At 32.9% G+C, this 16,246-nt stretch overlaps 1 protein-coding gene and 1 pseudogene across 7 annotated transcripts in view; both read right to left on the reverse strand.

Moving 5' to 3' along the window:
- RMDN1 (regulator of microtubule dynamics 1) overlaps window positions 1–16,246 on the reverse strand; it is a 52,598-nt gene that overhangs the window by 16,295 nt on the left and 20,057 nt on the right. For all 7 annotated transcript variants that reach the window (XR_012128300.1, XR_012128299.1, XM_036995649.2 and 4 more), the window contains exons 2-4: window positions 14,782–14,899; window positions 7,269–7,365; window positions 5,475–5,634 (exon numbers count right to left, since the gene is read on the reverse strand). Coding sequence is in view for 5 of the 7 variants with exons in the window: in XM_036995649.2 (XP_036851544.1) it covers window positions 5,475–5,634; window positions 7,269–7,365; window positions 14,782–14,899 (375 nt within the window). In the remaining 2 variants the exon portion in view is untranslated. The remainder of the gene's footprint in view (window positions 1–5,474; window positions 5,635–7,268; window positions 7,366–14,781; window positions 14,900–16,246) is intronic.
- Window positions 9,192–14,771, reverse strand: LOC140847951 (L-lactate dehydrogenase A-like 6A; annotated as a pseudogene).

Consider the following 16,246-nt stretch of genomic DNA (forward strand, 5'->3'; position numbering starts at 1 on the left):
TACTGTTGTGGACATATATTTTGGCCACAGCTAAAATCATACCCAATGGTGAAAGCTGAAAGTTTTTCCATTAAGATCAGAAACATGACAAGGTTGCCCATTCTCACCATTCCTATTCAATACAGTAACAACATAAGTCCTAGCTAGAGCAATCAGGTAAGAAACAGAATAAAAGGTATCTAGATTGAAAAGTCAATAACAAGTAATAAGCTAGAGTTAGTTATCAAGGAATGTCCAATAAAGTGAAAGTCAGGACCAGAGAGCTTTACTGGTGAATTCTATCAAACATTTAATGAGAATAGTAAACCTCTTCAGACTCTTTCAAAAAATAGGAAAAAATATATCTGATAACGGGGTAATATGCAGACTATATAAAGAACTCATACAACTCAACAGCATAAAAAATAAATAACTCAATTAAAAATGGGCAAAGGACCTATATAGACATTTCTCCCGAGATATACAAAAGGCCAACAGGTACTTGAAAAGATGCTCAGCATCACTGGTCATTAGGGAAATGCAAATAAAACCACAATTAGATTACCACATCACACTTTTTTGAATGGTTATTATAAAAGCACCAAGAAACAACTCTTAGTGAGGTGGAGAAAGAGGAAACTTGTGCACTGCTGATGGGAATGTAAACCCATACAGCCACTATGGAAAAGAACATACAGAATCCTCAAAAAATTAAAAACAGAATTACTACATGATCCAGCAATTCTGCTTCTGGGAATATATTCAAAGGAAATGTAAACACTAACTTAAAAAGGTATCTGTGCCCCATATTCATAGTAGTAGTATTTATAATAGCAAAGACACAAAAACAACCTAAATGTCTACTAATGGATGAATGGGTAAAGAAATGGCTATATATGTATACAACATACACACACACATACACACATACAGACTAGAATATTATTCAGCCATAAAAACCAAGGAAATCCTGCCATTTGTGACAATATGGATGAGCATGAAGGCTAAGTGAAATTAAGTCAGCACAGAGAAAGACATATAATCTTATATGTGGAATCTAAAAAACACCCAAACTTATAGAAAAAGTGATCAGACTTGTGGTTACCAGAGGAGGAATTAGAGGAAGGTAGTCAACAGGTACAAACTTTCAGTTATAAAGTACTAAGGATATTACATACAACATGATGACTATAGCTAACACTGTCATATGACATATAGGGAAGTTATTAGAGAGTAAATATTCAGAGTTCTCATCACAAGGAGAAAATTTCTTTCCTTTTTCTTTTTATTGTATCTGAGAAATGTTTGTTAATTGAACCTATTGTGGTAATCATTTTGTAATGTATATAAATCCAACCATCATGCTGTATTCCTCAAACTTACACATTGATGTATGTCAATTATTTCTCTATAAAACTGGGGTGGGGGTAAAACTAAAGACCAATGTCTCTTATTAATATAAATGCAAAAATTCTCAACAAAATAATGACAGCATATAAAAAGGATAATACATGATAACCAAGAGGCGTTTATCCCAGAATACAAATTTGGTTCACCATGTGAAAATCAATCAATGTAGTATACCATATTAATAAAAGAAAACTGACATTATTATCTGAACACACACAGAAAAATAGCATTCGACAAAACTCAACACCCTTTCATGATAAAAATACTCAACAAACTACCAATAGAAGGGAACTTTCTCAATCCGATAAAAACTATCAATGGAAAACCCAGAACTAACATCACAGTTAATGGTGAAAGCCTAATAGCTTTTCCCCTTCAATCAGGAACAAAACAACATATCTACTCTTACCACTTCTATTCAACATTGTACTGAAAGTTCTAGCCAGGAAAATTGGGCAAGATAAAGAAATAAAAGGCAACATGGGAAAAGAAAAAAGTAAAATTATATTTATAGATAATATGACCTTACATAGAAAGCCCTAAAGATTCTACCAAAAAACGAAAACAAAATAAACCCTAAAACTAGAACCAATAAATGAGTTCAGCAAAGAATCAGGATATAAAATCAATGTATAAAAAATTCAGTTGCATTCCTTATACACTAGCAATAAACAATCTGAAAATGAAATCAATTCTAACAGCATCAATAGAATAAAATACTTATGAATAAATTTAACCAGTCATCCAAGACTTACACACTGAAAAATACAAAACACTGTTGAAAGGAAAAAATATATAAATAAGTGGAAAGACATGATGTGGTCATGGATTTGTCTGGACGACATAATATTGTTAAGATGGCAATAGTTCCCATACTCATCAACATATTAAATAAATCCCTATCAAAAATACAACTGGCTTCTTTGCAGAAATTTACAAACTGATCCTAAAATTTGTATGGAAATTCAAGGGACTCAGAAGAGTCAAAACCGTCTTGAAAAAGAACAAAGTTGGAGGACTCATACTTTCTTATTTCAAAACTTACTATAAAACTATGGTAATCAAGACATTGTAATACTGGCAGAAGGATACACAGAGACCAAATGAATAGAGAGTTCAAAAATAAACCCATACATTTATGTTCAATGGATTTTCATCAAAGATGTCAAGACCATCCAATGGAAAATAGTCCTTTCTAATTGTGTGAGGACAACTGGATATTTATATGCAAAAGAGTGAATTTGGACTCTTACCTTACCATGTATAAAAGTTAACCTCAAATGGATCAAATATGTAAATGTAAGAGCTAAAATATATAAAACTGTTAGAAAGAAATTTGAGTGAAAATGTACATAGCCTTCGTTGGGCAATCTTTAGATATGACCAAAAGCACAAGCAAAGAAAATTAGGCTGAATCAAGATTAAAAACTTGTGCGTCAAAGAACACTATCAAGGGAATGAAAAGACAACCCACAGAATGGGAGAAAATATTTGCAAATCACTTATCTAACAGGGGATTACTATCCAGAATATATTCTCTTACAACCAATAAAAGGACAAACAACCCAGTTTAAAAATGGGCAGAGTTTGAATACATTTCTCCAAAGATATACAAATGTCCAATAAGCACATGAAAAGATGCTTAACATCATTAGTTATTAGGAAAATGCAAGTCAAAACCATGATGACATATCACTTCACACCCATTATGATGGCCATAACTTTTTAAATGGACAATAACAAGTCTAGACAAGGAACTAAATAGACTGGAACTTTATACATTGCTGACAGCAATGTCAAATGGTACAGCTGCTTTGGAAAACAATTAGTTTCTCAAAAAGAATGACTTATAATTACCATATGACCCAGCAATTCCACTCCCGGGCATATACTCAAAAGAACTGAAAACAGGTATATGAACAAATACTTGTACATGAATGTTAATACCTACACTATAAACAATAGTCAAAAGTAGAAATAACCCAAGTGTTCATCAACTAATGAATGCATAAACAAAATGTGGTATATCCATACAATGGAATATTATTCATCTATAAAAAGGAACAAAGTACTGATACATGCTACAATGTGGAAGGACCTCAAAAACATGGTTAAGATATGCCAGACACAAATTATCTTGTATGATTCCACTTCTATGAAATATCCAGAATAAATAAAGCCATAGCGACAGAAAGTAGGTAAGTGGGTTGTCAGAGGTTGGGAATGAGAGGGAAGAGAGAGTGACTGCTTAATGGTACAGGATTTCCTTTTGGGGCTGATAAAAATGTTTTGGAACTAGACAGAGATAACAGTGGCAAACACAATATGTGCATTAAATGTCACTGGATCATACACTTTACATTTTATGTTTTGTGAATTTACCTCAATTTGAAACCAAAAAAAGAAAAGGAGAACTGAAAGGTGTTCACACAAAAACTTGTAGAGAATTGTTTATAGCAGCATTAATAATAGCAAAAAAGTGAGAACAACCCAAATGCCTACCAGTTGATGAAAGGATAAACAAGTGGTATGTCCATACAACAGAATGTTATTCAGCCACAAAAAGGAATAAAGTACTGTCACATGCTCAACATGGATGAACCTTAAAAATACTATGGTAATTCAAAGAAGCCAGACACACAAAGGCCACATACTGTATGATTCCATTTATACGAAATGTCTGGAATAGGCATATTCAGAGACAGAAAGTAAATTAGTGTTTGACAGGGGACAGGAGCAGGTGAGGATTGGGACTAACTGGTAATCGGTATTGAGTTTATTTTTGGGATAATGGAAGTGTTATGGATTAGTGGTAATGGCTGCACAACTTACTGAATATGCTAAAAGCCACTGACATATGCACATTACAATGGTGCATTTTTATGTAATGTGTAGCATATAAAATAATATAAAAAGACTTATCACCTTACAAGAAGTATAAGTTAAACATAAAGATAAGTTAATATAAGTTAAAAGAACAGAAAAGGATATATACCAAGCTAACATTAACCATAAGAAAACAAGAGTAGCTACATTAGTATCAAACTAGACTGTAAAGCCAAGGATATTTCTAGAGGTAAAGAGGATCATTTTACAGTGATAAAGATGTCAATGCATCAGAAAAATATAAGTCTAAATATTTGTAATCCTAATAACGTACTTCAAAATACATTTTGTAAAAACTAATAAAATTACAAAGAAAAATAGAAATCTACAATTATATTTGGAGATTTCAAAGTATCTCTCTGAACAATTTACAGAACAAGTAGACAGAAAATCGGTAAGGATATAGAAGACTTGAACAATACTATTAATCAACTTGCTCTGAATGACATTTATCAGATACTCCCAACAGCAGCTGAATAAACATCTTCTTTTTATTGTGCACAAAGAACATGTATAAAGATGGACAGTACTCTGGCCCTTAAACAAGTCTGAACAAATTTAAAGGATTTGTATCTGTTTTTTCCTTAATATAAACCAGTAATAGGGGGAAAGGGAGAGGGCAGGGAACAGACCCCCTAAAGGAAATGCGTGGAGACAGAATTTGGTTGTGAGAATGACAGGAGATCCACTGAGGACAGTCCAAAATGATACAGTGATGTCCTAATCCAAAATACCAGTAACATCCTCTAGTCTCCCCAGTGTCCAGTAAAAAACATTCTAAACCAGTTAGGAAATCTAGAAACTAGTGTAATTACATGTAAAAGGTTATATTAGGTCTCAGTTGTTCAGCTACCATATTCTTACCTTCACACAAAACAGAAATATATTGTGAAGAAAATGAGAAAACATTTGTCAAGTGCTTGTACTAGTAGGAATAAAGATAAAGGTAATTTATGATATTAACACTTTTGCTTAAAAATAAGCATTCACAAAATAATTCATCAAACCCACTATAATAAAATTAAAACATGTTTATGCAAAGAAAAAAAATTTTTTTGAAGAAATATTACAATAAATCTCTTCCATACTTCCTCAAATAGAGCAATTTTCTTTCCCATGTAAAGTAGGGTTAATAGATAAGTTTAGACCAATGTACCTTTTAGTACATGGTAACAGTTTCATTACTTTAAACACCTCACCTTATGAGCTGCAAAGCTTGATTCATTTTTTTCTAGGGCTCTTTTTGCATACTCTAAGGCTTCAGACACCAAGAGCTTTTTCTCCTCTTCTGAGGTTCCGCTAAGCTGAGCTATATCACGTGACGCCCGGGCCAACCGCCACAGTAACTCTGCATCTTCACTAATTTGAAATAAATATAAAGCAATCATTTTAGCTCAAACTCAAAAACTGTTAAAGGTCACATCACTACTGAATACATAAGGTTCTTCCTCACAGAGGATATAGCAAGTAATATATCAAAAGCCATTATTCATAATGTTAAATTTAATCTTTTCTTTCATATAACTTTGCTAAAATTTCCTACCAAATATCAAATATTATGTACACATAAATATTAACTTACCTATAGTATCTAAAATACTTTCCTGAGAAAATCTTTATATTTAAATTATCTATATACTTGCCTACAAAATTTAATGTGTAACTTGAGGCCTGACTTCACTGGCACTGTGCTTTAGACAACTAACTGGTTGAGATAGTTCATAAGATGCACAAACTTTATAGACAGGGTCATTCTCTAAAGAACTAAACTGCTATATCCTTAGCCCCCAATACAGTACCTGGCACACAACAGGTATATGATAAATATCTGTTGATGACTGAACATAATATTATCTCAAACTACATCCTATGCTGGAATATGTCATCCAGGCCATGATGCTTGGAATACTTCAAGGGCACACTGGACTTCTTTGAAGAACTGCTATTTAAATATGATTATATAAAATAAATGGTTAATAAGTAAAATAGCAACCACAAATAAGAGTTAGGAATACTTTTAAAACTTCAAATTCCTTTTTTTTTAAATTTTTACCTTTAAGCCTACTATATTATTTTTTTACTACATATTTCTTAATGAAAAATAGTATTCACATCAAATTTTGAAACTAAGGGTAGCAATAGTATATTCATAATTCAATGAATATGGAGTAACTACCTTATAGCTTACTTTTCAGGTAATCAGTAAAATGACAATAAAATACCAAACCAACACTTCAAGTTACTGAGGGGAGAATGGAGAAGGAAAGATGGATCCCACAGAAACTAAATTTAGAAATTAAAATTGATGAGTCTTGAGCAGAAAGCTAATTTTAGGAATATTAAGAATAGTAGCTGAGAATGACTCAAATATTTTTAGTTTAGGAGATCAAGCAGATTAGTGATCTGGAAATACCATCTCGCCTTTTTGACTTATTTTAAAGAGCTGAATCTCTGTCCAATTCCATCCTACAAAAAAAAATATGAGTACACACTGATACTCGACTAAACATCTAGTCTAATACTAAACATACAAAAAAGGAGGTATTTATTTCTCTTAAAGACCGTGCTTCTATAGTGATACATACCATTCAATGGTGGCATGCAATTATCTTAATTCATTTATATCTTATACTGATAAGAAATTATCTTAAAGGAATGAGAAATATAAAATATAGATAAATGAGATAAACATATAATCAAATGACTACCCTGTATGATCCAGAACAAAATTACAAAATGGAAAAAAATCTTTCAGCACTCTACTAGAATGCATAAACAGAACTACCTTTCTAAATCAATGAGATACATGTAGCACTTTTGGCATACTTAATGTAAGAATGAAAAAACATACTATAAATTAAACCCTAAGGAATATTATTTTGAAGTAAAAACTTAAAAACATTGTATTTCAAGCTCCAAAAATCATTTTAATTGTTAAATAACACAAAAATTTTGACGAAACTGCAAACTCAAGTCTGTCATACATTGCCCACCTTTCCTTGTATTGGGTTAGCAACTGATAAAGTTTTTCTGTTTCTCCACTTTCATACAAGTAGTCTGCCTGTTCAAGGATTTCTTCAACTCCAAAGACTATAAAAGAAAAAAAAACACAACAAAGTAGATCTTCCCAAACTAGACGGCAATAAGTCTAAGAAACATAAATACTTTTATATACAAGCAAAAGAAAGCAGATACAGAAATCACCTAAAAAGAAAGATCATAAATTATGAAGAATCTAGATGTTAAGTGTAGTAGAAAATAGTATGACACTATCATAGTAAGTGATTTATTTACTGAAGCTATGGACAATGAAACACCAGAGGACTTACTCTGGTCCTGACTATGCAGCATGTTTTTTACTCTGACCATTCCACACTCCTGCTGCTACTGCTGATTCCACGACCCACTATAGAAAATGACAGCATTTCATTTTTGGCACTGAAGATTATTAATTTGTATGGACTCTACCATATAGTCTTAACAGATTCTCTTTATGACCTAACTTACACAGACACTGTTATAGAAAAAGTCAAATCTGTCATTAGAAACTTAGATGAAGTTACACAGAGAATCTGAAACTCACCTCAATGGCACTGGCTCCAACCAATTCATTAACTAGTTTAGAAACTACAACACACATAAACCTTACAGTCTAATGCTCAAAAAGTTTACTAGTTATTGAAAAAGAAAACAGTAAGTCTGAATTTTAGGATATTCCAATTACTACAATACAACATACACATTTAATTTTGTCTTTTGTAAGAGTGCTGTATTACTTAGTCCTACATGTAAGATAATATTTCAATGTTTATTATTTATCTTGGTATGCTTTAATTAATCATAGTGTACTTAACATCAAAAAAATTTAAGCTTTTGAAAAATTAAAATCTAGACAAGAAAAAGAAAACCCTCATGAACTATGACACAACTAATGTAAAGTGAAGTATTTTTTAAAGTCAAAATCATACATAATTATACTAAAAAATTAAATGACAATAGCAAAGGATCTCTAAAGTAAGATTTTTTCACCCTCTTTAATCCTATTTCAATCTGGTTAGATGCTATAGTTTCACAATTTTCACATGGCTGGTTGATTTTCTCAAGTTTACTTCCATGCTATTCTACATTTTTTATCAGTGGCTGAATCTACAAATTAAGGTTGTAGCGACCCAAAGATTCTTAAAAAGAACTATTAGTAGTCTCAACTTTCTCAGTTGCTCTCTGTGGTTAGCAGAATAATGGCCCCAAACATGTCCACATCTTAATCCTTGGAACATGTGAAAATGTAAAGGTTACAGGGCAAAGGGGGAACTAAGGTTTTATATGGAATTAAAGTTGCTAATAAACTAACCTTAAAATAGGAAATTATCTTGAATTAGCCAGGTGGGCCCAATATAATCACAAGCATCCTTGAAACTAGAAAAGAGAGGCAGAAGAAAGCCAGAGATAGGACAGTGGAAACAGGTCAGAGCGAAATGATTGCTAGCTTTGAACATGAAGGAAAAGGGCCTTTAGCCAAGGAATACAGAAAGACTCTAGGAACTGGAAAAAATAAGGAAACAGATTTTCCCCTAGAGACGCCAGAAAGGAAGACAGCACTGACAATTCCTTGATATAACTCAGTGGGACCCATTGTGGACTTCTGAACTACAGAACTGTAAAGTAATAAATTTGTGTTGTTTTAAGTCACAAAGTCTGTGGTAATTTGTTACAGCAGTATAAACTTATGTAATATTAAATATATTGATCTGGCATATTTGAATGTACACATAGTATGTATAAGTACTAAACTTACATTTAATTCTATTCATTGTTTATTCTGACTCCCTAAGAAGAATGATGAAGAGATTACTGTCCATAACATGATCTAAGAATTCGACATTTTATCACCTATATAAAGAAAAATGTTGAAATTTAGTGAACTTAAAATAATTTAAAGCTTTGTGTGCAATAATTCTTTTACAACTTCTTAAATCACTTATTTCTTTATTATACAGTAAAGCTACAGCATCCAGGCTTTAAATCTTTTTTTTTATTCTAAACAGAAATTTCTAAAATCATACAGTGTGCAAATTTATAAGAAAAAAAATGCATTTACTCAGACACTACAGACTCACACAGGCATTAGGATGGGAGCATGTAGACCACTCACAAATCTGCAAATTAGTTGTGTGGGGTACTTTTTATTTATTTAATATTCTGTACTTTTCCTAGAAATATTTAAAAAATACACTATGTTACTGATATAAAGAGACCATATTCTATAAAATGCACTATTTTATTTAAAGCAAATTACTTTTCAACTTATGTAATGAATAAACATCCCAAATTGAACTGAGATAGTAATTCACCTACAACTATACAGTGACATCCTAAATTTAGTCTAAAATGAATATGCATGAGATCATAAAAACTATTAGAATTTTTTTTTAATGTCTATGATGTGACCTACTGCATATATGTAAGTTAGTAAACTTTGGTTTTCTAGTTTTTCTTGCTAAGGGTACTCTTAGCCAGACAGGAAGTATAGGGACATGCAAAACAGCTCCAGTTCTGAAGTCTCTCCATATAGGACTTACAAAGTAGAAAATGAATATCGAGATTTCCTACTCTAAGATTTTCCTAGATACCTGAAGGCTCTAAGTAGCAGCCACATTATCAAAATTTAAGGGAAATTTTTCTCACTAACAATACTGTGTCTCAGCAGTACTGGAAGCAGTGCCTCTAAAAATTCTGTAGTACAAAGAAATGCATATGAAGGAGCCCCGACCTTTCTATAGATTCCTCAGTAAAGAGGAATCAATAAAAGTATATGAAGATATAACTGAAGTAATTATATGTAGAAACCTTAAACAGAGTCATTTGTAATTATCTTTGAAGCATTCTACCAGTGAACTTTCATACACACACAGAGTACTGTGAAGGTATTAGCATATCCTGAGGGACATTACATTTTTAAGGAAATAATGATAAACTTTCTATTTGGAGTGCTTCATTACTGCTGACAAGTGGGTATTTGGCATTAGCTTGTAGTAAATATAGACATTACCAATTAAAGAATAAGTCCTACAATCCCATCCAACTGAAATGCCAAAAATATATATGCTCTTAAATTAATGTCTAAATATATCTCACTTCAGAATATGATTTAACTCCAGTAAATGGAGGAAAAAAGTTTTTAATTGGCTTCAATGAGCATGAAGCAGATTTAAAGAGAACTAAGCAGAATTTAGAGAAGTAGAATTATTTGAAGACCAATTCCTAAAAAGTATGAAGGATTACAGCTTAGCAAATGCAAGAAACATATGACAAAGTAAAACTTGTAAGGACCAATAAGTTATAATTTTATGGGAACACAAAATTTTCTAAGTTAGAAGAAAATCTGGTTTCTATATTTTATCAGTGATTGATGCTTTTTCAAGCGCTGTGGCCTAGTCTCGCAAATCATATTACATGAAAATGCCTATCAACTAATTATAAATGTTTTGTTTGTTTTAAGAAAACAAAGCTAAAGAAAATCAAGGCAGACTAAATCAATATCCACACTGTTCTTTGCATTCTCTTCTTTTGTACCTTGGATTCTATTTATTACATAACAAAGAACAACTGGCAAATTACAGTCTTTAGTAGACAACCTGTATCCACCTCAACCTATTTCCTACAACAGTGGTAATATAAAGTCACAATATTTATTTGGGATAAACCCCTTATGTAGTCATTTTAATATTAACATTACTCATTCTTTTGAAATAGAAAGTGTTTTACTAAATTTAGGTTACAGATCATTTTTGTTAAAATATTACATACCTCATGACTAATGTGTTAAACTTATATTTTGGATATTTGTAATATCCGAAGAAAATTTCCTACCAAATTATTATAGTAGATATTAATATGACATGCTTATTCATTGATCCTACAGGTATAATTTTAGTGTCTTTTCTTTCATTTTACTAAGTTAAGAGATAGCATTTACCAAACAAATAAAAATAAATGATGCAGCCACCCCAGGACCAAGACAGCTCTTCATTTGCACTAATTTTAAGTGCTCAAAAAATGTCTAAAAAATACAGAAAATTCTAAAATATAAGGTAGTTTTCACTAAAATCTGTAATAAAAACAAAAATTTAGTTTTCAGATAAGTTACACCTTAGAATATAAGACTTTTTTTCAAGGTCAAACCACGGTTTTACTTGGTGCTGGGATTGGAACTAACATTAAGAGTTATTTTTGTGTGTACATACTTTTAAATTTGTAAAGGAAGTTATCATTTTCTTAACAGTATATAAGTGAACATAGATATAAGCCAGCCAGAGCAAAGGAATTAGCATGTACTGGTGAAAGAATCAGAATTTCTGTAACACAATAAACACATACATCATATATTCTTTTAGATCAATTGGCAACTACACACACACACACACACACACACACACACACACACACACACACACACACACACACACACACACACAGCAAGTATCAATACAGCAGAGGCACAAAAAACATCTTTGGTGGAGTCCTTTAGGAATGTAAAACACAAGTATCATCAAGCATCTGGATGCTAAATGACATAGAGGACAGGAGTCACTCTATCCCATTTCATTTTTCCAACTTCAAAGAATTCAAGCTTTTTCAAAAATTTAATATACAATTCTCTAACCACAATCTCTTCATCAACAACTTCAGAACAGTAGCTTTAAACAACTTTAAACCTTGAGATCCTTTTGAGTTTTCCAGTTTTTCTGCATACTTTCTCAAACGGGCCTCCTCTTCAGGGGTCAGCTTTACCTTTGTAAGTCTTGCAATACCATTTCATTATCTCCCAATATCCAAGGAACACTAGAGAATACTTCTTCATTTATTCCACAGTGGCCCTTACTTACGGAAGAAACCAGATGCACCCTCCTAAGATTCTTCAAAATGCTTTCAGTTAAATCAGCCATTGATGGCCAATGGCCCAATTAGTGTACCCTTTCATTTTAACGACCTCACAGCCACAGATAATCATGTTTATGGACATTTTCCACTGCTCAGGATATTTATTCATTCCTGTATCTGAGTTCAGATCCTTCAGAAGGACACCAGCAATGTTAACGCCACTCCACATAGGTACACTTGAGTCTCCATGCTCTCCAAGGATCCAACCCATGAAACCTTTCAGAGTGGATACCAAGCCTTTGCCCAATAAAGAAATGGAAATGGGCAGTGTCCAGATTATAGCCACTTCCAATAATATGGTTTTTGGGAAATGCATTTAACTTTCAAGCTACATAAATTAAGATGACCACTGGATCAGAAATCATTATCCATATACAGTGGGGACTATATTGGGTAATACTGGAAAACATTAAAAATGGATATGTTTTGCTTGACTACATCAAGGCATGTTTCTCCTGTTTTTGGGCGTGCACCTATTGCGATAATCACTAGGTTGGAGTTTGCAGTGACAAGATAATCTGTGCTGAAAACAGTATTTGGCATTTTCATGAAAGGGCTGCCATGTTTTAGATCCACTGTCTCACCCTTCAGTTTGCCTTCATCAACATCCACAACGGCAAGTTCATCAGCCAAGCCTTTTAATAAGATGCTGATAGCACAGGCCATGCCAACCAATTCCTATAATGGACATCTTACTGAAATGAATAGTCTCCTCCGAAGTGACATTCTAAGTAAAGTCACACTTGACAGTCGCCATCTTAGAATCGTGGGTGAAAGGCCAACCGTCCCAGAGCAGGATGTGATCCGCCTGGTCAGGACACAGAGCCATCCCCCAGCAAAGAAAATTCACTCTTACAGCCCCTACTCTCTGACTGGGCCACAGGACTCTCAAGCCCAATTCATGGCCACTCACTCAATAAGTAGAGAGAGAGAATGAAGGAAAGCCACACCAAAGTTCCTTGACACACAAAGTAAGGGGCCAGTGGTCAGTCTTATGTCCTCCTCACCCCCCACTACTGTGGCTGCACAAGTCCACCCCCAGCTCATATAGGCCTCAACAGGGTTTAGCGCCTTAAAAAAGTATTTTTACTTTACTGAATATGCAGTACTTTTTTATCATGAAGACAGTTCTGAAAAAATGGACTAAAAATCATTAAGCTTAGAAGGAATTTTGGCTTTGCCTTTCAAAGTGCCATATTTTGCTGCTTTGCACTTCTTTAATGAAATGAACACTGAAACTGTAACAGATGCCTTGATGTGAGGCAAAACATGTCCATCTTTAAATTAATGATTTTCAATATTACCCAAAAAAGATGCATAAGAACTCTAATCTCTGCTCTGACACTTTGAAGAAGCTTAACTATGTGAGCCTTTCAAAAATTAGTACTATAATGGTACACACACAGACATAAAAATCTTAGAAGTGCAACCACACGGCAGATCAAGGATAAACTAAAAAAATTAATATAATGTGATAAATCTGCTTGTCCTAACTACTTTACAAGGTTGCTATGAGAACTAAAGTTATGGTGAAATGTCAAGGGAGCTTTAAAAAGCTGAGTTGTTGTAAGTATTGGTAAAATATCTCACTGAGCCACTGATAAAACCATGTCCTCAACTTTGCCTTTCATGAAAATGATACACTAAAAAAAGAGAAAAAATAAAAACAACCATTCTCAATTATCTGCTTTTTTAAAGATAACAGTCATGAATAAATGAAATCAGTAACTAGAAATGTCCCACTAATATTCTCAAATTCTTCATCTATCAGAACTTTAATAAGAACATCTACTCAAAATTAAGTATCTGCTTCTTTCCTCATCACCCTCTTAATGATTAAAAAGTGGGGATTGTGAAAAACAAAAAAAAGCTTTTAGTCCACGAATTAAGAGTTTTTCTCAAGTATACTGAAATTTTTGCTCTGTCTACATACACAACTGGTTTAATTAAATTTAATTTTTAAAATATGGGAAGTCATAATGTTACTTCCCTATAATGCCAAATAAGAAATTTGATGGCATTTTTCTAATTTTCAACCAGTTACTTGATATTTAGTACCAAATTGCATTGTTTGCAAATAAAATACTTCTATCTTAAAGTAACTGGGCCTTTCGTAATATTTCAAGAAGGGTATAACATGTTGGCATTAAAGAAACAGAAGAACCATTGTATAATCCTAAAGTAGGGGTTGGCAAACCTTTTTTATAAAGATCCACGGAGTAAATATTTAAGGCTTTGTGGGTCAGAAATGGTTTCTGTGCTATTTTTCCCCCTTAAGGGTCATATAAAACTAGTAAGTATTAACAGAGTGTTTCTCACTCAAGGAGCTCTAGCTGCTAGAAGAAATTCTATATACATAGACGTGTGTGTGAGTGAGTGGTGTGTATACAGTTAACTACAATAACATAGGTTTGAACTGTGCAGGTACTGGCTGATATTTTTCAAGAACATATTGGGAAAAGTGTTTTTGAGATTTGAGACAATTTGAAAACACATTTTATCTTCTCTAGCCTACTTCACTGTAAGAATGCAGTACATAATACATGTTATTGTATTATGGCTTACCTTTGGCTGTGGCATGAACCACAGCAGCCCGAGAAATGGCTTGGTAAGTTTCAAAGCCCATATAATACAAGGCTGAGAATAACAGGCTTCTTTTGAAAGCTCCTGGGTTTCCCAACACCTATGGAAATAGTTACGTCAGAGTTATCAAACAGAAAATTTGAAGGAACTGCACCCCCAAGCAAAAATTCCATCAACTTTTTTCTACCTCCAAAGCAATCAACTCAACCTCAAAATTTACTTCATCAAAATCTTCAGTAAAACTATTTCACATTTACCTTATAGGGAGAACATATCCTGTTAAAATTCTTAACAACTGATCATGGTAGTTTATTTATCACAGTCATGCTGACAAGTGCTGGATTGGAAGATCTATATTTTATTTGAAGAGGCATGGGTATTATGATTGCATGAGATAAACTATGAGACACCAATGTATAATAAATGTCAATCTTAAGAATAAACAAGATGAGAAATATCAAATATGGTAATTACTACACTTAAAAAAATGTATGACTTTAAGTAAAGATATGTTCAAAAGTGATCCATAAAACACATAGTTTTAAAATAAACAAATAAGCAAAGAGCATATCAAAAGAGATTTAGAAATTAATTTTGTAATTATGACCAGAATTCTCAAGACCAATGGCAGAGAAGGAATATATTGGTATCACTCCAGCAATTCTTCTGTTTGCCAACAATTTTTCTTTTTCATATAGCATCATTTTTTCCCTTTCTGCTGATTCATTCCATCAGCATAAAAACAAGCTATTATCTTTTTAAGTTGTTACTTTTCCTTTCTTAAAAACAAAAAGCAAAAAGCTTCCTCTTGACTTCACATCTCCCTTCAGTATCATTTTCCAACATCTCCTTACAGAAAACTCTTTAAGAAGTTGTCCATACTCTGTCAATATGCCCTCTCTTCCCATTCTCACTTGAATTCACACAGATCACATTTCTATCCCCACAACTCCACTGATGGTATTCTATTTAAGGTCACCAAGGATGCTGCTATTCCATTTCTAATGGTCAGATCTGAACTTGACCTATCAAAAGCATTTGACAGCTGATCATATTCTTTTTTTTTTTTTAAAATCACAAATGGATATTAAATTTTTTAAGAGGAGCTATACTGAAATATAAGTGACATGCAATAAACTGCACATAAATAACATGTACAATTTATGAACTTATGTATAAACCCATAAAATTATCACCATCACAAATCAAGACAACGAACATATCATCAGCTGCCCCCTTATTTCCTCATGCCTCTGTAATCCATCCAGTCCCTTTCTTCAGCACTTGCTGTGCTTGCTCTCTCACTCTTTAAACACTCTTCGCTTGGCTTTTAGAATACTATTCCCCTGAATTTCCTCTAACCGCTCCTTCTCTTTTGTTGGCTCCTCATTTCCAATACTTCACTGCCTATGTATGTCCTGGGCTTAGTCCCAGATCTTCTTTTCTC

Source organism: Manis javanica, chromosome 2 (assembly GCF_040802235.1).
Source record: "Manis javanica isolate MJ-LG chromosome 2, MJ_LKY, whole genome shotgun sequence".
In the NCBI taxonomy this organism is placed as follows: Eukaryota; Metazoa; Chordata; class Mammalia; order Pholidota; family Manidae; genus Manis; species Manis javanica.